The 22,407-nt window shown below is 45.8% G+C and overlaps 1 protein-coding gene across 1 annotated transcript; it reads right to left on the reverse strand.

The window, feature by feature from the left end:
- Positions 1-516: 516 nt before the first annotated feature.
- Positions 517-16,868, reverse strand: MINPP1 (multiple inositol-polyphosphate phosphatase 1). Its single transcript, XM_058029230.1, has 5 exons — positions 16,297-16,868; positions 15,604-15,792; positions 14,661-14,758; positions 13,262-13,395; positions 517-4,108 (listed from the first exon to the last, which is right to left on the reverse strand). The coding sequence occupies exons 1-5, from the start codon at positions 16,835-16,837 to the stop codon at positions 3,709-3,711; spliced, it is 1,362 nt and encodes a 453-aa protein (XP_057885213.1). The 5' UTR covers positions 16,838-16,868; the 3' UTR covers positions 517-3,708.
- Between the last annotated feature and the right edge of the window lie 5,539 nt (positions 16,869-22,407).

Consider the following 22,407-nt stretch of genomic DNA (forward strand, 5'->3'; position numbering starts at 1 on the left):
GCACCTGATAATATCACCTTCCCTTTGAAGGGCTGACAACAAACACAGCTCTTTAATGTATTAAAGAGCCAAAAACCAGGGAGAGGGGAGCTGGATGGTGGTGATGGTGTTCCTTCCTCAGGGTTCTGTGTGGTGTCTTCATTTGAGAGGATTTCCCTCTTCACCTGCACCGTTTGGGGGCTTCTCCCTGCTTTAAACAGAACATCCTCTGCTGTTTTCCATTCCCAGCTCTCTTACAGACTAATACACCTTCACAGAAAATGCAGGAACAGCCCTCAATCAAAGATGATGCCATCCCAGCCACAGCACCCTCTTTGCATCTGCAAAAACCTTGTCAGGAAATTGTATAAAAACCTTTTTTATATCGGCGTTCCTGGAAACAAGAGTAAATCTTTAGTCCCCTCAAAATGTGAGCATAAAAATCTAATTAAGGTTAGGTTTTTGCCTAATTAAGCAATTTTCTATTAACCACCAAGAAATCTGATGACTTAAAATAATCAGAGACACCAACACAGGTAAGAGCAACCTCCCAAATGTATTTTGAAGAAAAACAAAACCATGATTCCAAAGATCATTTCATTATTGCTGCTCAGAAAACAGATCAAGAACGTGTGCAGTTTTATTTCACAGCACTAAAAATCCACATTTCAAGTCCTCCAAATTCATCCAGTTAGTACCAGATCATTACAAACCTGCATCTGACAGCTCCACGCTAACCAGAACAGCAGCAGCTCTTACTGGGCAGCAAAAATTCACTTGCCAGAAAGATGAACCATTGCACAAATGAAAATGTACTTTCACATATTGAAGGCCAGCATAGCAGAGCACTGTTGGTATTCTCCATCAGTGAGAGCTTCCAGTTGCAGAGAGAGTCCTTGACAGGTGTGTGAGATGAGGCTCCAGAGGCACAGGAAGGAGGAGGAAGCATTATCTGTCTTGCAGGATGTGGGAATGTGCACTGCCAGGAGATGTGGCAGCCTGATCAAACACTGCTCACTGAACCAGTGCACAGCTTTGGAGAAGTATTTGGATCCATTTTAGTTTGGGGTTTTTTTTAATATCTAAACAAATGTCTTTGTTTATCAGACAAAAGCATCAGCACCTCCCCAGTGCTGAACCAGAGTAAGTGCCTGGATATTTACATGTCCCAACTTCTATAGAGCCACAATGGTGTAAAACTTCCACACTGAGCCTCTAATGCTGCCAGAGCAGTGAGTCAGAGCATCCTGAGCCCCAACAGCAGATTTTCCTCTCCAGTTAGCTGCTGACAGTCCTGAAGAGAGATCTGTTACAGGGCTTTGAGGGACCCAGCTCCAAGGTGGACCAGGAAACAGCTTCTGAGGCATCACCCACAGAATTTAAACACACAATCAACCTGCTAATGCACAAAGGGTACCCACAGCAGGAGTTTTTTGTTCCTGCACCTCACCTGGCACACAATCAGAAAAGCAGTCAAGTGCAAGGTATTTCTCCCTCCATAAGGAAGAAGGATGTATCTTTTAACAAATGTGATGTCTTAAAATCAGTCTTGCTGAACACTGACAACAGAATCTTCCATTCATCTCACATAGTCAGGCTTTCATCCCTTCTGCTCATGAATCATCACTGACTCACAGAAAAAAAAATATTTGTTCAAAGGTGGATTTTCTCACTCTGATATCTGCTCTTTCCAAACTTAACTGCCTTCAAACAAAGGCTCATTTCTTTATAGCCTGACTCAAATGTTGCAATAAAGTTCTTAACTGGGCTCTGTCACAACCATTTCCATCAGTTGACTTAGTCTCCAGGTAGGATCATGTGCAAAAGAAGCCATGCAAAGGTGATTGAGCAGGAGTCATATGCAGGGGCTGACAATTATCCTGACCTATATTCCTCTGCTTGTTGCAGCACTCAACTCCTCCCTAATCATTTCCCCAACTTCAGAAAGAGCTGTGGATACTGATTCAAACATTTTACACAGCTAAGTGCTGAAATATTTGAATCAGTATCTTCAGTGATCTCTGCAGCAAGTGGTGCACAAACCAAACAGGGCCCTGCACGCACAGGGAGGGAAATGCCCTGAACTCAGAGCAGCAAAAACCAGGTGTTCAATTGCTCCTTAACTTACAGGATGTAAACATGAAGTGCTTTTATACAAGGTATAGTAAGAAGAAAAAAAGTGACCAAAGGCTGAGTCCTCAAGAAAAAAAAATTTAAAAACCCACATACACCAAGTGTAACTTGTCAGCTTGAAGTTTGGCTTTTTTCTGTTTCTGCAGCAGTTAAGTTCCCAGTTCTGGGGGTGAGCCCACAAAAAGCATTTATCAGGTGCACTACAGACATTTATACCCTCAAGTGCTGCAGGCCATGCTGTGGTAATCCCTTCACCTCCTGCCCAGGAAACACAGCCAAACAAACCCCACTTTGCAGGGTGAGCTCTGGATGCTCATTACATGGTGAGAGTGCACACTTCAAGAGTGACCAGCACCAAAAATCCATCCTTCATTTGCTTTGGGCCAGCCTGGTCAAACAACCATTCCCTTGCAGGTGATGACAGAATCTTTTTCTGACATTTCTCATCAGCTATCTTCAGTTTTCCTTTTACTGTCACACTGCAGAGCTCTAAAATACTTCCCAGCTTTCAGGCATGAGGGAACCTACCTAAAGTGCACTTCCTTTAAAATATTACCAGTCCTTCTATGCCATTCACCTCTTTAAAACAGCTGCATTTCAAAAGCAAGGTGGCACATCAAATGTGTAAGGCATGCATAAGTGGCAGCTCGTTTGGTGCCTTAAAGTCAGCAGAAATCAAGCCTCAGTCCAATCTTTATACAGTTCAAAAAACTGGAGTTAGCAACAATTCCATTTCCAGCAGGAGGCTGGAGACATCAGAGGTGCTTTCCAGCCAGGGCTGGTAGGGAAACTGTCAGCACCTGGGCAGGACCAAGAGATTGAGAGCCATGGCCCAAATAACACCAGAAATGGATGGTGTTACTGAAAGGACACTCCAGAGTATTTAAACAGTAACTGCTGCATTTCCCAGAGCACCTAAAAGGAAGAGTGGCTACTTTCCACTCCCTCACTTTTATTTCCTTTTTTTTTTTCCTACTTCTTTGTAAAGATAATTTACTTACCCTGGAGACTAACTTGCTATGCAGGATGGGTTGATGATGACCTTAAGACTTTTAATTCCTTGCCCCTTTTCAAGCAGGTGATGCATGCAGGAACTCCTCCTGCTTTAAAATGCTCAAAATAGAAATGGTGCTGTCCAGGCAGAAGTTGTTCAGCTGTGGAGAAGAACTATGTACCCTCTCCCTTCTAGAAGCTTGAGAAAAGGATCAAAAAAAGGTTTGAAATATTTCATGCGTGGCACAGGAAAACAGCAGGCAGCAGAAAGCAACACCGAATCAGTCCAACCAACTTCAGATTCAATAAAATAGAAGCTGCCCCAGCTCTTAAATCCATCCATGGCCCATTCACAACAGCAGTGGCCAATGAAATCAGCTCATGTGCACACATAAACACACAGGTATTTGTGTCTTGCATCACGCATTTGTTACAACTTCCCTGTGACAGCAGTTGTGCTTATGCAACAAAGAACCGAGCTGAGACAACCCCCCAGATCTGCAAGGTTAGAAAGTCAACACAGCAGCAGCAAATCATCCAAAGTGCTTGTTCCCGACAGCTGTGGAGCTGAACCCAGAGCAATTTGCAGAACACTTCACTCCCTCACAGCTCATCGACGGCAGTGACGTTGAGCTGGGGCAGTTCACACTCCTCCTTGAAGTGGCAGTTCTCCAGGATGTCCTTGTAGTAATCCTTGAGGTCAGCGTAGGTGGAGGTGGTCTCGTTGGAGTGCAGGAAGGGCAGCAGTCTCTCATTGAGCAGCAGCTGCACCTGGTACTCCTGCTGGGAGGCATTGGCACGGTCACAGTGGTAGAGCACGAACACCAGGTTGGCGGCGTAGGGCACGATGCGGCCGCTGCGGAACTTGCGCCGTCCTTGCCGCGCGAAGTTGGTGGCCAGGAGGGGCTCCTTGTCCTTGAAGTAACCCATCAGGGCAAGCAGGGGCTGCAGGGTCTCTGCGTGCCCCACTTGGACAATCAAAGGTGAGGAAATGGGTTTGGAGCTACAAAAGAAAAGAAGCAGAAGGGATGAGCGAGAGGCTGTGCCTTAAAGCAAAACTCCAACGCGTGGCACGGCTGCCAGCGACCGTGGCTGAGGGACACCTTGAACCTGTGAGGAAAATCTCTTTGGGAATTGCAGTCTGGTACAGACATTTTAAATTGCAGTCTGGTACAGACACCTTGAACCTGTGAGGAAAATCTCTTTGGGAATTGCAGTCTGGTACAGACATTTTAAATGCAGCTCCCTAAACTTTGTCCAAGTATGGATCCAAGGCCAACAGTTCAGCAAGTGCCAGGCCCTGCAGCTCCAGGCTGGGCACAGGGGCTGGAAAGGGCCCTGGGGGCTGTGCCAGGGCTGGGCAGGAGCCCAGGGGGCACAAGGCCAACGGGCCCTGGCTGTGCCAGCCCAGGGCTGTCACTGTCCCCTGTGCTGGCCCTGCTGAGGAACCCCAGGGCTGTGTCCAGGTCTGGGACCCCCTGGCCAGAGAGCCCTGGAGGGGCTGGAGCGTGTCCAGGGCAGGGAATGGAGCCCCAGGAGGGGCTGAGGGAGCTGGCAAGGGGCTGAGCCTGGAGCAAAGGAGGCTCAGGGGGCCCTTGTGGCTCTGCACAACTCCCTGCCAGGAGGGGACAGCCAGGGGGGGTCGGGCTGTGCTGCCAGGGAACAGGGACAGGACAAGGGGAAAGGGCCTCAGGCTGGGCCAGGGGAGGCTCAGCTGGGACAGCAGCAGCAATTTCTGCATGCAAAGGGACTGCAGCTCACACAGCCAAACCCTTCATTAGATGTAGAGTTTCCTCCAAATCATCACCAGCATTTACCAAATTTAGCCTGAAGACAGAAATGCAGACTGTCCCTCCCCAGTGTGGCAGCCCCAATAACCAGCAGGAGCACTGCTGCTCCCAATCCCTGAGGGCACCAAGCAGTCCAGGAGGAGATGATGCTCCCCCAGGAACAGGTCAGCAAATCAAGGCACTGCCTCGAACCCTGACCCAGGACAGCTTATGTAACAAAAGGTTACACACAGGGCTCAGCCAAAGGGGAGATAAGAGCTGCCTTGCTGTGCCAGGAAACTCCAGCCAAGAGGAAAATCTGACCCTTGCTCCAGAGGAGGATGATGGCTTTTGGGGACCAGTTCCAAGTAGCCCATGTAAATCCAGCACAGGTAAACACAGGTTCAGCTTTCAGGAGACACATCTTGACTGCTCTGGAAAGGAGGAGTTTCCTCAGCTCCCACCCAAAGCAATGGAGAAATGGTTAAGTGGGAGATTTACCTGGGGATTGGAGCTTTGATCAGCTCAGCAGGAATTCAGTGCTGGGCCAGGATGGTGCACTGGGGTTTGTACAGTCTGACACACACCTTGTACCACACTCCTGGTGAGCCTGAGCCCTTCTGACTCCACTCCTCATACCCTCCCCCTTAGACAAAATATCCCTTAAAAAATACATCCAAACTCTGCCTCTGTTTTCTGCTCAAAAGCAGCAGCCTCTAAACCACAAAGGTTCTCTCTGGAGGACAGTGTATTTTTCCCCACCCATGCCTCTGTTGCACCAAGATCTTTACATTCACCACTCTTCCAGCTCCTCCAAAATCAATGCTCCTGCTCATGTTCTCCCCTTGCTATTTATGAAAACTATAAAGTTTTTAGATCCTTGAATCCCTTTCTTTTCTCTTCCCTTTCTAATCCACTTGACCAGTTCACATGTATCCTTCACACCTGCAGGGAAGTATTTTTAGTTTTTAGGACACAATCACATCCTTCCTGTCACAGCAGCCAGACACAGATGTCTGTGGAAGGAAACTGGAGGCCATTCCTTTGATCTCCTGCAATTTCCAGCTCAGAAGTCTCCAGGGCCAGAGGTGGCTCCTAGGTGATGAATCCCAGCTTTGCCAAATCTCTCCCTCAACCCACGTGCATTTCTAGCACACACAATGTCCTGTGGGGAGGAGCTGCACAGCTTCACACACTGCTCTTCATTTTTCTATCTGCACATTCCATGTCCCATTTAATCCATTCTGACAGCTTTGCAATAGTGCTGTTACCAAGCTGAGAAATCCTTCCTCAGTCATTTCACAATTTTCCACATCCCTTTAGATCAGAATATCAGAATGCACAATACTCAAGAACCATAAGCTACTACAGAGAAAACAATGCTACACCCATGAGCTCTCTGCTTAATTCCTGATATCCAACAAGGAATGATTTGGACTGGGGCCCTAAATTTCATCCCATTCCAACTCCCTGTCCCTGTCAGGGACACCTCCACAGGCCAGGCTGCCCCAAACCCCACGTGCCTGAAGTCAGAGATATCTCAGACAGCTACAACAACCTCCTAAAGGCCCCTGAGCAATAGGCTCTCCCAGATCCTACCCAACAGCTGATAAAAAAAATCATTTTTCCCCATGTGGATTACTTGACAGCTCTGCAGTTTTCCAGCCCAGTCAGTCTCCCCAGGTCCTTTCACAATCTCCCTTGTAGAAACACTTCCTCTCATTTATCTGGAATAAAACTGCCACATTTGCAATGCCACTGAACTTGTCAGCTCTCCTCAACATTCCAAGCAGGTCAGATCTTTCCAGCTCTATCTCTGCTAGGAAAAATCAATCAGCTGTCCCTACCCTCATTTCTTGTAATTTTATCAAGTTTTTCCCTCTGTAAGGACCTCTCCCTGTAACCCCAGCTGCCTGATTCCTTTAGATAAGGAAACCTGTTCAGAAGGATGTTTGGAAACCATAACTGTAGCTACCACCCACCCTATTTTATATTTGCTGATCCCTCCCAAGAGCTCCAAGAGGAATGGTTTCCTTTTAAAGAGCCACCCTAACACTTCTCAGGTGTATCAGATTCATCAAGGTGCTCAGCAATACTAGTGTGGAGCATTTTTTTATTTCTACAAGACTGGCCTGGAATTCTATTTCTCTCCTGGAGATGCTTTTTCAATATTTCTCTTATTTAATTATTTGTATTTTCATGCCTTCCCAGCTGCATGGTCTTTGTTTTGTGAACTAAGAGGGAAGCTGGGAATGCAAATATGCTGCTAGAATCTCCAAAACAACCTTACACAGGCATTACTGACCCCACAGGGAATGGATTTCACTCAAAAAAGGCTTCAGAAATGCTAAGACAAAAATAAATGAACAATCTGGCTATCAAAGCTGGCTTTAAGCAAAGTTCAGCTTTACTTTCCAGGTGATGCTAAGCAGGAATGTTGAAATGGAAGTAAATCACAAAAAATAGAGCAAAAAATAAATCAGAAAACCAGCAAGGTATATGTTTGCAAAGCAGGAAACAAATTCTAGCACAGAGAAGTTTTTAAGAACAAGAGAAGTGGGAAAGGAAGGACTGAACAAGGTGCTCACTCTCAGTGCAGCTTGACTTTTTCCTTCACTTGGTTTAGTCTCATAAAATCCTCATGCCAACAGGCCAAGCAGCCTTGGGAGGCAAAGCAAACCTCTCCCACTCAGCACCATCCCACTGGATTAGTGTAATGAAGATTAAAACTGTTTCCTGATACAGCACAACCCTGAGTTCTCCACAGGCTCCTGAACCCAGCAGCACTGGTGATTTCCCAGACTGTTCCAGCACTCCCTGTTCAGGGCCAGGGTCTGGACTCCAGCTCAGATGTGGTTTCCTATCAGCCAGCATTGACAATCACAACAGCTATTAAGGTTACCCTGCAATATTTTTAATTGTGGGGAGAATGATGACAGATGATCTTCAGAGAATACCCACAGGCAAAGGTTACCACTGGCCCTGCATTCCTTGTGAGGGCAGAACAAACAACAAAGCAGTGATAAACAGCAGCACAGGTTAATAAAATATTAATGGCAGATGTTTTCCCTGCTCAGTTTGCCTCACAATCTATCAGTGACTCAGTGTCTTGCTGGAAGCATCAAAGTTCTCCACATTGCACTCTGGCAATTACTTAATGGCATTTCAATCCACCTTTCCTCTCCTTTTGATGTGCATGGCTGGGGAAAGCCCACTGGGGGAATCTCATTGCCACCTGTGAGGGGATTGTGCATAAAACTCTGCCATAAATATCAGCAGCTTGTCTGAAAGGGATTTGTTTTATATTCATTTCATGGGGCACTTCCAATGAGCAGAAGGGGCTCTCAGGAGGCAGAGACAAGGAAGTTTCACTGCAGAGATCTGCCAGCTCCTCAACTGCCCACTTTTGAGGTTTTATGGGGGTTTTTTACCTTTTAAGTAAGTCTGGCCACAAGAAGTACTGAACAATTCAGCAGCACAACCCCAAAAGCTGAATGTCACCATGGGGGAAAAGAAAAAGCATCATGGAAAAGCACAGATGTGGGATTTATCATCCAGGTACATTCTAGTTCTCCTGGATCTCAGCAGGTTGGGGTTTAACTCTGAATCTTCTGCATCAATTTACTCATCCTCCAGAGCAGAGCATTCCTGCTCTTCCCACTACTGACAGTTCATTTTCCATATGGAAAAAGTGAACTTTCTTTCAACCAAAGTTTACTTCCTAAGCACTGACTGGATTTTCAGTTAGAAATAGCTCAAACCCCAGGAAAGAGTGGGATAAGATGAAACATTTCCTGCAGCAAAGCTCAACCAGCCAACCCTCAAACCTCCTGTAAAAATCCCTCCAACAACTGCACAGGAGTTAAGATTTACCACCTGTTTAACAAGCAAGCTCAGACTACATTCTGTCCCTTTTCTCCCTAATAAAAAGGCAGGTCAAAGGACTCCAAAACCTGCTTTCAACTGTGGGATGAATTCTCCATCCTTCTCACTTCCCCCTGTGATTTATTTCATGGAAAAAGAAGCTGGACAAACCCTAAACATAGCAGGAGGCAGCAGAGACCAGGGAAGGCTGCCCACTCAGAGGGCAGCAGAAATATTTCAGTGTTAAAGCTCAGAGGGTTTTCCCCAGTGGGAAGAAGAATAAGAAGAGCATAAAGTAGATATCTGTCAAATAGTACAGTCCTCATATATCAAAATTTCCACCATAAAGACAGCCAATCATTCCCAGAATCAGCACCAAAACAAGGAAATGCCACCACCAATACTGACAGCAGAAAATTTTCTTCTGCTGCAACAAGGAACAAGCTCACTGATGACATAAGGAAACTTGAAAAGCTGACTGGACTGCACAGAACTCATTAAAAGCCCTGATTAAAAGGCTCTTATCTAGTCCTGCAACACTTTATCAGCTGGAGGTAATTAGGCTGGGCCTCCTTGTGTTTCACTGGGAGCTACTGCACTTTCCAAGGCTCTTTCCTGGCTGATCTCACCTCTGCCATTGTTTGAGACCTCAGAGGTGAAATGCACTCCTGCAGCAGCACCACAATAATGCTCAGTGCTGATCCAAAACCAAACCAGGAGGCTGCTGGCACCTGGCAAAGCCAAGGTGGGCACTGGTCAGACCAGTTCATTTGTCTGTGAGTGTGTAGTTTGGCTTTTTCATTCTTACACAGAAGGGTGTGACTCTATCAAAGCTGCTCAGATACTTGCTCAGGATAGATCTGAAAAAGTATCCATTAACTAATTAATGAGATTGAGGACATGCTGGGGAGTCTGAAAGGCACAAGAAACTTTCAATCTCTAATTCTGGCTAGACAGATGGACAGGCACACTCCCAGGGGAGAAACCCTGGGCTGCCCAGCTCGGGGAGAAGATTTGAGGAATTGAAACACACACACATCAGAAATGCAGGCACAGGGATGCTGCTGAATGTGCCACAAGGATCTGGGCTGAATTCCACACCTCTGGCTTCCCCAGAAACTCCTTCCAGTCATGTCACAAGTCCCACCTATGAAAGATGGAGCAATCAAAGCCCACACTATGATGCAGAGCTGCTGACTGAGACGTGGATTGTTTATTAATAAAAGCCACCCCAGCAGCAGTGAAGGGTTTTCCATAAAAAACTCAGAACCTGAGCAAAAAGGGGATTTTCAACCTAATGATTTCATTGCTGCTGCATATGTAGAAGCTTTTTGCTCACTTCCCTTTGTGGAGTTTTGACCTGTGAGGTGGTTTTGGATCATCCATTACACTCCTTTGTACTGAGTCACAGGTTTGGAGAAGTAATTAGGGCACAGCAGTAATTGTAATTGACTCCTGAGAGGTCCCAATTGTGTTGGGAAGTGACCTGCGAAGAGCAAGGCAAATTACATGCAACAATAAAAGCTACCAAGAAATTGCCAAATTGGTCTGTCTACCATAAATCACAAAGATCACCTTCAATTGATCTTGAATCATATTCAAATTAGTCTTTTTTTTTTTTTTTAATACCTTGGAACCATTTACTCTCTAAGAGGAAACCATCACCAAATATTTTGCAATGCATATGTACAGCTAAGCTGGAATTATCAATACACTGCAAATACTGAGATGGCTGCACAAAGCATCCTCCCAATTTCCAGAGCCTCATGGTAACCCATTTGGACAGTACAAGTAATAATATTTTTTATTCTTTATATTCTATTCTATTATATTATATATATAAAATATATAATAATTATATATATATAATATATATTATGTATATTATATATAATATATTATATATATTATATATATTATATATAATATATAATATATATAATATATATTATATATTATATATTATATATATTATATATTATATTCTATTATATAAATATAAATATTATATTTATATTCTTTTATATTTTTTATTCTTTCAGCAGGAAATAGTAATGTTAAATATATGAAGCTAGAAGGAGAAAAAAATGGAAAGTCTAAAAGAGCTTTAGTGAATAGCTGATGTGCTTTAAAGTGTGCCACAACTGATTTGCAAATCCACCTCTGCCCAAGCATGCAGCTGCAGAGATTTTTAAAATCAGATGAGCAGCTTCATATTGCATTAAGCACCAAAATACCTGAATTTCTCATCAACATACACAGACTTCCTTGGGCAAAACACTGTTCATTAAACTGCTGGGAAAAGCAGCAGTGAAAAGTAATTCTGCATCAGCTTCCCTGGTTATTTTCTATCCCCTTGGGAAAAACCACAATTCTTTATAAATGTGAAGACATAAGAAAACTGCCCAACTATGCCATTTCAGTAGAGCAAATCACATGGGTTTGATATGGAATAAGAGAAACTTTCAACCAAAGTCTATTCCTTAAACAGAAATGCTTTCATTTTACATATATCTCATTGTGTTTTTGTAACTAAGAAAATTTGTATGGAAGAAAGAGAGTCCTGGCCCTCAACCTTTCCCTTTCAGAGCTTTTAACAGCAAGACCTGCACAGAAGAGATTATTCTGTTTAAACCCCAGAGTTATACTGGAATTCACATGATGGGAGAGCCTAAAACCATCTGAAACTTCTGCTCTGCAAACTGAAAGTGGGACTAATCAGCAACTGGTATTTATTACACCTTCATCATGCTACTAAGAACAGACTAACCAGAAGGAAGAGTTTTCTACCAAGGAAATAAAATCAAGCCTTGATAAGACAATAAGTTTGGTGATAAGGTTGCAAGGGCAGCAATCACTTCATGGCAGAACCAGGTTTCTTTTTGATTTCACTGGGAATGAAAACAGAACAAAGCTATTGAACATAAAGGCATAAAGCATGGCACAAAAATGCAGCTTTGCCAACACTGCTCTCCACTGTCCAGTCTGAGCAGCACAGACAATCCAGATCCCTCAGCTTCTTCCCAGAACAGAAATGCTTCCCTTTTACTTCTGGATAGGCCAATCTAAGCTTTCCAAAGAGAAAAGAGATTTTGGAGCAAAGATAATGCCTGGAAGAAAACTTCTTTTTCTTAAATGTTTTAGAGTAACCTCTTAAATTTTTAGAGCAAGCAGCCAGTTATAAATCCACGTTAAACACTGTTAAATTGAAGTAACATTCCACTGAAAGATATTTCATCATCACAAAAGTACATTTCCTGAAAAAGCTGCAAAAATGTTTAACCTGCTGCCTTGAAGTTGACCATCACTATAAAAAGACAGACTTTTCTATATTTTATTTGTATGTTTTCTCATTTTCATGGTGCTCTCACAGTGCCACAGGGTGTCTCTATGAAAAAGAGATAAATCTCCCTCTGCAGATGAACTGGGATTAGCTGCACCTCTGCTCCCCACATTCCAAGGGAGACAAGCTGGCTCTGGCAGATTCCCCACATGCTCTCCAGGTTACCCAACCCCGTTTATTCCCGGGTCTCCAGCGCTTTACGACTGCCACCTTCTGTTGTGGAAGGGAGTAACACATTCCTGTGGCTACCTCAGCTTTCCATTTCTGCTTAGGATGAGGCTCATCCTGAACACTGCTCACCCAGCTTGGGATTTCACAAGATTTAGGGTCCTGACTCTCTACATTCACTGCCTGCTTCTTTCTGTGATAGCAAAACACGAGAGCCCCTGGTGCTGCAAATGAACTTCCACAGCCAGTGCTGAAAGGCAAAGTTACCACTGTGCTTGGGAGCTCTGCCTCAGACACCTCCCAAAAAAATCAGAAATCTCCATCTGTACCTCCTTCTTCCAACTACAGCTCTTGAGCTTTTAAAAATTGTTGTTATTAAACTTACAGGGGTGTTTGATAGACATACAGCTGCAATTCGTGTGCAATGTAAGGATTGAAAGGCTCTCATTGCTCAAAGGGGAAATGACACTAAAAGGGAAGAAAATTGATCACTCTCCTTCCATTATACAATCTTATGGCCCTATCCTTGATATCCCTCTAAAAAATTTCCATACTAATCTGCTAAGGTGTTAATTCATGTGACTGATTATTAACCATGAATTTCTAATTGTTCAGAACATGAACACAGACTGTAAATCAACATTTAAGCAACAAATTATTTTTAACGAGGACATTTTTAACAAGAAAGCTCTATTATTTTAATTCACTGTCTCCTCTCAAACTGCAGAAAGAAAACATCACTATCAAGCAGCAGTTCCCTGAAGGCCTGTGTGGATCAGCAAGTTAAAAGATGGAAATAGTTTAGCTGAGTACAATGAAAGCAAAAAAATATAGTCTGCAAAGTAACACTGCTCCAGTAAAAATTGTGTTCTCACTGTTAAAATTCTCCTAGCTCCAGCTCTCCTGTTGTTGCTACATTCAGAAGTAAAACACTGAATTTTCTGTCAATGAAACCCAGCTCAGACTGAGCACAGAAAGCTGACACCCCAAGCACTGCAGGCTCTGGATTTACCTTTTGCTCTCCTCCACTGCTTTGTCCAAGTGCTGGAAGATATCCTGGAATAAAATGCAGCTGGAGCGACTGTTGATGTCGTAGCCATATCCTCTCTTCCAGTACTGCTTCAGGTCATTCAGGTATTCCAGCACCTAAAATTGGAGTTCACAAGTTTTTATTGCTGCACCAAAAAGCTCACAGCCTGGAGACATGACACAAAAACAACCCCAAACATCAGGGCTCCATTTCAAACCCCTTCAGCATAAAACCACGTCACTGTGATATTGTCTGAAAAATCCTCTTTGCCCGGGATTTTCTCTTGAGAAGCCTCAAAGAGGAATGAAAACAATAATTATGTGATTGCTGCTTGGGAATGTGGCTTAGGCATTGTTTACCAACAGGTGAATGTTTGATTGGCTTTTAAGAAGAATGGAAGCAATCACCAGCAGCTGTGCTGGACTCTGTGTCAGTCACAAGTTTTCATTATCATTCTTGTGAAACTTTCTGATGTATCCTTTCTCTGTAGTTTAGTATAGCTTTAGTATTGCACTCTTTTAATTGAATATAATAATAAATCAGCCTTCTGAGAACAAGGAGTCAGATTCTCATCTCTCACCTCATCCTGGGGACCCTCACAAACACCACAATACCAGACAACAGATCAAAGAATGACCAAATTCCGCATCTGGTAGCAATCACAAAAAAAAAAAACCTGAGGTGCTGCCCATAAGACAACCACTACCCACTGCTTTTTTAGCACTTCTGATTTTCCCCTTGGCTTGCCATTCTTCTCACAGAATCCATCCCACACCTTCAGCCCAGCTTGTTTTGTGTCTGATTTCAAGTTCCAGAGACGCGCACACATCTCAGGCAGACAGAACTGTGCCTTGGAATTATTCAAGAGCACGCAGTTCTCTCCTTGTTCTCTGCTCCTTTCCTGACAATTGCTGGCATCAAAGCCATTTCCCACCTCCCTGCTGAGTTATTTATAACCAGACTGAACAGGGCAGGGCTCAGCAGAAGCCCATGGTGACCCTGATCATCTTAGGCACACCCATCTATGAAAAGGTCTCCTCTTTTCCCAAGGGTGCAAATTTCCTTAAGAGCCTTGGGGGGAGCCTTACTGAACATCAAAAAAAAAAGTCGAAATAAGAGGAACAAACATTTGTCTCATTTATCTGGGTTCTGTCTTGGTTTAGAGAGCTGATAGATCCCAAAACCAGAGAGTCTTGGAGGCCCTGCAAGACCTCATTTGATGTCCCCTGGAGTGAATTTTATCACCTGGTTCTATCATGCTAAAACCACATATTCTAGAAAGGTTTTGGATGGAAGGCCATTAGAGATCACCTCATTCCAAACCCCCTGCCACAGGCAGAGATATTTCCCTCCAGAGCAGGCTGCTCCAAGCCTCACATACCTTGGCATCTTCTTCACTGAAGAGTGAACACCATGGGGAGGTCACATTTTTTATGGCCAGCTCATAGGAGCAGGTGAGAAAAGCCACTTGAACAAGATCTGCAATAAATCCAACAAATAAGAAAAAGATAAATAAATCACTGCTACACAAGTAGCAGCTCTCTCTCCTCAGTTTACCTCTAAAATGAATTGTAATTACTGTTTGGCAATACAAACAATGACATCCAATAAATATTTGGCAGGACAAAGACCAAGCACCAAAAATACACAGTTTAACAGGATTATTGTGCAAAATCCAAATTTTGGACTGCAAGTTCTTGATAAGAGGGAAAACAAGAGCATTCCACATTAAATGCTGTCCATCAGCTGATGTGAAACAGGTGTCAGCTGCTGGTGCAGCCACACAGGTCAAAAGAGTCAAAGGGAAGATGTGAGCTCATGGACAACACCCCCTCCACATCAGCAGCTGTGTACAAGCAGCACCAGGTTGAACTTTGTCTCCAGCATGTCCCCGATGCTGCAATCCCAACAGCAGCACTTATTCTGGGGTGATTTTTCCCCCAAAACCACACAGGGAAATCCAGCACTTCTGTTCTGGACAGGAGTTAACACACAGGACTGCTTTTCCTCAAGTCATTTATGTGCTGGAGTTGTAATGGGTTTCACAAAAGCAAAATTAAAACATTCAAATCCCTCAAAAACCAGGTAAAGCTGATTTTATCTACGAGAAAGATGTTTTCAAGCATATTTTTTCTTCTGACCATTATCCAACAAGCATTCATTACTCCAACATCAAAACAGACTTACAGTCTCATGCACTTAATTAAAGACTGCATCTCCAAGTCACAGCCACTCCAAATTGCCTTCTCTGCATAACTACACATCTTGGAAGCTGCTCTTGGCCAGCCTTGGAGCCAAAGCCACCTGTGATAGGAATTCCTTACCTGCATTCAGCTCCTCCATTGGTAAACATAAAGCACTGGCCACCTTCTCCAGGACCTTCTTCATCTCAGGCCCCTCTTTGAAGGCGTTCACCTGGCCCATGGCTGTGTCATTCTCCTCCACCAGCAGCACAAACTTGGCGCAGTGATCAAAGAACCGCATCAGGGAGTCGTTAACTTCAACCTCCACCTCTGAAAGAAACGTGGGCGTCAGAGGGAGCAGCACCACCCCCAAAGGCACCAGGACGTGGCACCCACCAAGGGACAGGTTGTGTCCCCATGGAGGGGGCCCAGGGCCCCTCTCAACCACGGGGAGAGCAGGGAACAGCCCCAACAGGGAGGGATTCTTCCAGCCACCCATCAGGAGCCCTGCAGACCCTCAGGGATGGATCATGGCTCCAGCCACGAAAGCCCAGGGTTCCCTCAGGAAAGGGATGGAGACCCCGCAAAGAGACTGCGAGGCACCTCCATCTCCTGTGGTGGAGCTGGGAGTCCCAGGGACTGCCCCAGTCCCTCAGGGAGGACACGGGAGCCATTCCCTCAGAGCATGGGTCTCCCTCACCCCTCGGGGAGCAGGGCCCCAGAGAGCACCTAAAGAAAGCACGGGAACTCCCCCATCCCCTTGGGACAGCTGGGACCACCTCAGTCAGCCCTTCAGGAAAAACCTCAAGGAAGGGGGCGGTGTCGCTCACTCACCGTCGCCGCCGAAGTCGAGGGTGGGCCCGAGCCCGCGGCGGAAGGCGGCCCCGCTCTGCAGGCAGCGGTGCTTGGAGCTGCTGGCCAGCGCCAGGCGGCGGCGGGCGGCGAAGAGCGCGGGGAAGCGGGCGGCCATGCGCCGCGCCAGCTGCTCCATGTCGCGCCGGCCCTGCGGCGCCAGCCGCCCGTCCAGGCTCTCCTCGTACCACATGGGCCACTCGGCCAGGGCGGCGGCGGCGGGGCAGGCGGCGGCTCCCGCGGCCCGGCGGAGCAGCCGGGCGTGCAGCTCGCCCAGCCGGCGGATCTGCCCGGCCGTGGGGTAGCGGGTGCCGTGGCGGAGCACGGCGCGGAGCTGCAGCGGAGTGCAGGAGGCGGGCAGCGACCCGCCCGCGCCGGGACCCAGCGACAGCGGGTCGCTCACCAGGTGCGGGTTCACCTCCTCGTAGCGGGACTTGGTGCCGAAGTAGCCGCTCAGCCCCGCGCTCGCCAGCGGCAGGACGAGGAGCAGCAGCATCAGAGCGGCTTCCCGGCGAGGCGCCATGGCTGCAAGTGCGCGGCTGCCGCAGGAAGAGGCGGAGCGGGGCCGACTCTTCACGGCTTCAGTGGCCCCAGGGCCCGCCCCAGCCCCAGCCCCAGCCCCAGCCCCAGCCCCAGCCCCTCCCGCCCCTTCACGGCTTCGCTCGCCTCACACCAGCTCCTCATGGTTCCTCACAGCATCACCCGCTCCATCCCAGCTTTAGCCGACCCCTCACGGCTTCGTCCGCCCCAGCCCGGAGCCCTGAGGGGAGCCATGGGCCGTCCGACCTACTTTGGTATCTGCTTGGCCTCTGTGGAGCCTCGCTGGCTTCACGGAGCTCAGTAAAAACAAAAAAAGTCGATACACAGTCAGACACGAGGGGAGTGTGTCGCAGACATTTCTCCACAGAAATCCTTTCTTTCGGATTTCTGCGTCTTCTGGAGGCCAGAGGCTTCAGAAGACAAGGTAAACAATTATTATCAGCTACTGGGGAATGCAACAGGGACACCTTGATTGGCTCAATTTCTATGTTTATAATTAAGGGCCAATCACCAGTGCAAGCTAGGGGACTGAGTCCTTGGCCACAACTTTGTTATAGATTCTTTCTATCTATTCTTAGCCTAGCCTAGCTGCTCTGCAAACCTCTCTCTATATTCTATTAGTATAGTAATAATGTATTATATATAATATCTTAATAAATCAAGCCTTCTGATTCAAGAAACAAGATTCACCGTCTCTCTATCACCACCAGCGCCCACTCAGGCGCGGTAATAGGAGTGGTTTAATTCCTCCGTACAGGTAGAACAACTGGATGGACTGCAGTAAGGAAACAGAGACACGGTATGTTGTCTTTTTCTGTATGTAAAAATCAGAGCAAACTCCGTGAAGCAGATGTGCTCAGGACAACCCAACCTTCTTGGTGGTCAGTGTCCAAGATGTGCTAGTTCTGATAAATTAATAATTGCTCCTCTTTCTTCTCTACAGTTGTGCAGTGTATTACCAACTCTAAGGTTTATTATTACCAAAAATGCACTTTGTTTAACTGGTAACAAAATGTGCTGCTGTCCCTTGGAGTCCTGTTTTAGAGAATCTACCTCTTGACATAAAGCAACAGCAGAAACTTGCTAACAAGTCCCTACCATGTTTTATTCATAAAATTAATCTAATTAGCATTTAAATTAGCGAAATATTAAGGCCACTTCAGTCAAAACCCTTGGCCTAGGCCGTGCTGGGAATGGGGCAAGTAAGAATGTGGAAGTAAATTTTAAAGATATCTCTGTTTCTCAGAGCTCTGTGAAAACTTCAACTTTGTGAATGATGTGAGCATCTCCATCATTAGAGAAGCTGTGGCATAGATAGATTTTTAAAAAGTTAGTATAATCTTCTCTTTATTGCTGCTTCATGGGAAAAATTCATCCCAAACCAGGAACACTGCCAGGGACTGCAGCTCCCCTCAGAATTCACTTTATTCTCCAACATGAGTGACCAAAGCTAAGAAGGATCTTTCACAGGTGGTTTTGGCTCTTTTTTTGCTAAAAACCAGCTGGATGGCACTCAAGGTAAGGTAGTGATGGTGTGAGGGGATGGGAGGTGGCTGCTGCAGGGGTTGGCAGCGTGGGGCATGTGGAATTTCCAAAGAATCATAGAATCTCTTGAGTTGGAAGGGACACACATAGATCACCAAAGCACAGAATCCAAGGGTCACTGAGGTGAGAAAAGTGGAGTCCCAGCTGTGCCCAGTGCCCACCTTGTGCCCAGCCCAGAGCACTGAGTGCCACCTCCAGCCCTGCCTGGGACACCTGCAGGGCTGGGCACTGCAAAGCTCCCTGGGCAGCCCCTGCAAGGCCTGAGCACCCTTTACATGCAGAAATTGCTGCTGCTGTCCCAGCTGAGCCTCCCTTGACACGACTTAAGGCCATTTCCCCTTGTCTTGGGACCAGACTCTGATGCTCCCCAGGCTGCACCATCCTGTCAGGGAATTCTGGCGTGATAAAGACACCCCTGAGTCTCCTCAGAGGAGTCCAACTCCTTTTAACTCTTTTAGCTCCCAGCAAGAGCAGGTAGGAATAAGCAGCTGTGTTCAAACAAGTGGGAGCACCAAGCCTGCAGCCAGGGATGCTTCCAGCTGGGAGCTGTGTCCAGAAGGCCACCAGTATTGGTTATAAACACAGGACCCCAGGGTGTGTGAGGCTGCAGGAACTCAGTGGCAACTGGTGTCCCCTCCCTGCCCCAGCAGGGCCATCCCAGAGCCCAGGGCACAGCATTGTGTGCAGCCAGCTGTGCCCCAGCCCCAGGGAGGAGAGCCCCCAGGCCGTGTGGGCAATGTGCTCAGGGCTGGGCACTGCCCAGGGCACAAGTTGTGCCTCCTGTGCAGGGCAATTGCTGGGCTCAGGCCCTGCCCGTGGCTCTGGTGCCATGGCTGGGCCCCGGAGCAGAGCCTGGGCCCTGCTCTGCCCCTCCCTGCAGACACTCACTCACAGCCCCCTGGCACTGCTGGCAGCATGGAATGATGGCATTGTAATGACCCATCTAGAAAAGCTTAGAGAGGCTTAGAAAAGCAAAGAATAAAAAGAGGCATCCTGTGGAAAAGCCTGAGCAGCACAGTGGTGACACATCAGGTTATAAAACAGTTTGGGCAAAAGCATAAGCAAAACATCCCCATGCTGATTCTAGCCATTTTCAGCTAAAGCCTCACTGCTGAATAGATACCAGCTTGTAGCTAAGGAAGCAGAGTCATCTGAGCTTTTGGCCCACAGCACATCCTGGGCAAACCTGGATTTTATTCAGAGTCAGACTTCACTCCCTGCCTGCATATTCAGGCTATTGAGAATTTTCAGTGAATAAATAAATTTTCATGATCTATTTAATCCACTAGTGAAATTCTGTTGGAAAGTGTGTGCCTCACCTGTCTCCAACCTCCTCAACATCCAAAAGAGAGGGTTAGTGCAAGAGTGTGCTAAGGCTCAAACAGGGTGGGGAAAGCTTGTAATGGTGAAAGAGAAAAGAAAATATGGGAATAAATAAGTGGTTTAAAGCTTGTGGGCAAAGTCATGGGCTCTCTGTTAGAGCAGGGCAGTGTGACTCAGCTGTCTCCCTGTGACTCTGTGCAGGGCTATTTGGCCCCTTTCCTGTGGCTCAGTTAGTTTATATTAGACATTTCTCCCACAAATCACTTCTAGCATATCATCTTTTATAACAAAATGTCGGGAGTTTAATTCAAGCATGGCTTAAAGAAAAAGGCCATGAAGGCATACAGTTGAGAGAACAGTAACAGGTAGTTGCAAAGCAGTTCCAAAAGCAGTTCCAAAAGCAGTTCCCAGCCTGGTTTCTATAAACAATTAGATTCTCTCAGGCATCACTTTATAAACAATAAGGTTCTCAGGCAGTCTTCCCATAACAAGCAAAACACCCTCTCTGGGAAAAGATGGCACCCTGGGAACAGATGTGGAAGTTTTGGGAACCTTTCATATCACAGTGGGAACACTGGTTTTGTTTTTAATAAACAATTATCGGTATTGCAAAACAAAAGGAGTGGGTAGAGTTTTCTCTGTTAGCCTATCCTGAACCTGGATTTTGGAATATGCATGAAGTTAATTAACACTGTTATTTAAAGTGACTGATTGATCAATAAACCTGAGTTGGATGCATTAAAGGATGGTCGTTCTCCCTTCATCTCAACAACAAAACCAGCATGAGACTACAGGCAGTGTTGATTTGAAACCTATTGAGGGTATTTTATAAATACTGAGAAAAATTCCATTCCATTTTCTGTATAATTATTCACTGCAAGGAATCTGTAGTTGGTTTTAGTAGGAAAAGGATTTTGCATATTACATATAATATTTTTTTCATATTATAGTGTGCCTGTGAGCTGCTGTGAGGGAGAAGAAGAGAACTCAAGGAGTTTTCTGTCAGAGACAGAAACTGTAATGATTATAAACTTCACTGTAAATGTGAAGTTAAAAGGTAATGAAATAAAAAGTGCTTTGTGATGCCAGTTTCCGTTCCACAAAGGGATTTCTGTGTTCTGAGTTGTCAAGGGCAGACAGTTACCCCACATGGGATCCCTTCCTTGCTCCTCTCACATCCCATTAAATCATCACAGCCTGTTGTATCCCATGAATGTATTTTGAATAGTTTCACAGGATATTTTCTATTAGGACAGGGAAAATCTCATCAAGAAGATATCATTCCATGAGGAGTCACAACACCTGTAGCTCATATCCCAAAACTCTGGACAAAGCATTTACACAGCAGCCACATTGCCATTTTCACCCTCCACAAGTGTTGTGATGTCCTTTTTTTGGTTCTTTGTGTCTTTTTTACATCTAAGTTAGAGGCCAAAACCATTTACAAATGTTCCAAATGCAACATTATCAGATTGTTTTCCTTTACTGTTTTTTTTTTTTCTTTCCATCTTCAGTTCTGGTGCTGCTGAGGGTGGTGAGTTCCTGACTCACATTTCCACAGCAGCATTGTTTTTTTTTTTGTTGTTGTTGTTGTTCTCTTGTAGTGCAATCAAATAGCCCTGTCCTGAATAATTTCCTTGTTTCTGCTCATCTATGGATTTTCTGTAGAGGTACAGCCATTTCCAAATCCAGCTCTATTCAAAATGCAACTGAGAAAGGTAATGTACCAACCTCTTCTGAAAACACCTTTTTTTTTTTCTTATAAACCCTTCTGCTCCTCCCTGCTTTGCTGGCCTGTAATTGCCATTAATGGAAGTGTATTTGTTTAGCAGTGAAAGAGAGAGAACCCAAATTTTCCTGTGTCCCCAGCTGAGTGTATGGCAGGTCCCTGCTGCTCCTTTTGGGGTGTGGGCTCTCCACAAACACTTTCTGCTCTTCTGGGCAGTCCTTTGCCCTGTGTGTGTGCGTGTGAGTAGGGACAGTTTATTCTCACAATTAAAACAATGGGATTTGCCATAGCTGATGCCACATTTTGGTTAGCAGTGAGAGAACTGGGAAGGGAATGATACAAATAATTACTGCTTTCTGCAGAAGGGGCTGAATTCAGATCTCATCCATGAGTGCTCCACCTGCTCTCCCCTCAGGCACAACCCCATTTAAATGTGTGTGACACAGCCTGTTCTCCCAGAAAACACAGAAACCTCTGGGGATCCTGAGTGGTTTGACCTCTTTGCAAGCAGAGTTTCTGGTCTTGCAGTGTGGCTTCACCCTGTGTGGGCAACATTGGCAGCCTGGCCACCCCATAATTATTATGTGGTTGCCTTTCTGGAACAGGGCAGGCCCTTCCAGTTCTGGAGCAGCATGACCCCATGTCAGGCTGGGGAACAGCTTGGAGATTCAAAAACCCAGAGATAAATTCAGAAAGCCACAAACCCCAGCCAAGCTGGGTTTTCCAAAGGTAAAAGTAAATTTAAATAGGAGTTTCCTTTTCCACATAAGTAAGAGGAAGACAGAAACTACAGAAACTGTGTGGGTCTGTGCTCTGTATATGGAAAGGTAAATTTCTTGGTTGTATTTTCACCAAAATACAGGCACAAAGAAAGCTCAAAGTTTCAGGCATGCTAAAGGCAGGGGACTGTTCAGGATAGTCAGGACAGGGACAGGACAAGGGGAAAGGGCCTCAGG

This window comes from Melospiza georgiana, chromosome 8 (genome assembly GCF_028018845.1).
Source record: "Melospiza georgiana isolate bMelGeo1 chromosome 8, bMelGeo1.pri, whole genome shotgun sequence".
Classification (NCBI taxonomy): domain Eukaryota; kingdom Metazoa; phylum Chordata; class Aves; order Passeriformes; family Passerellidae; genus Melospiza; species Melospiza georgiana.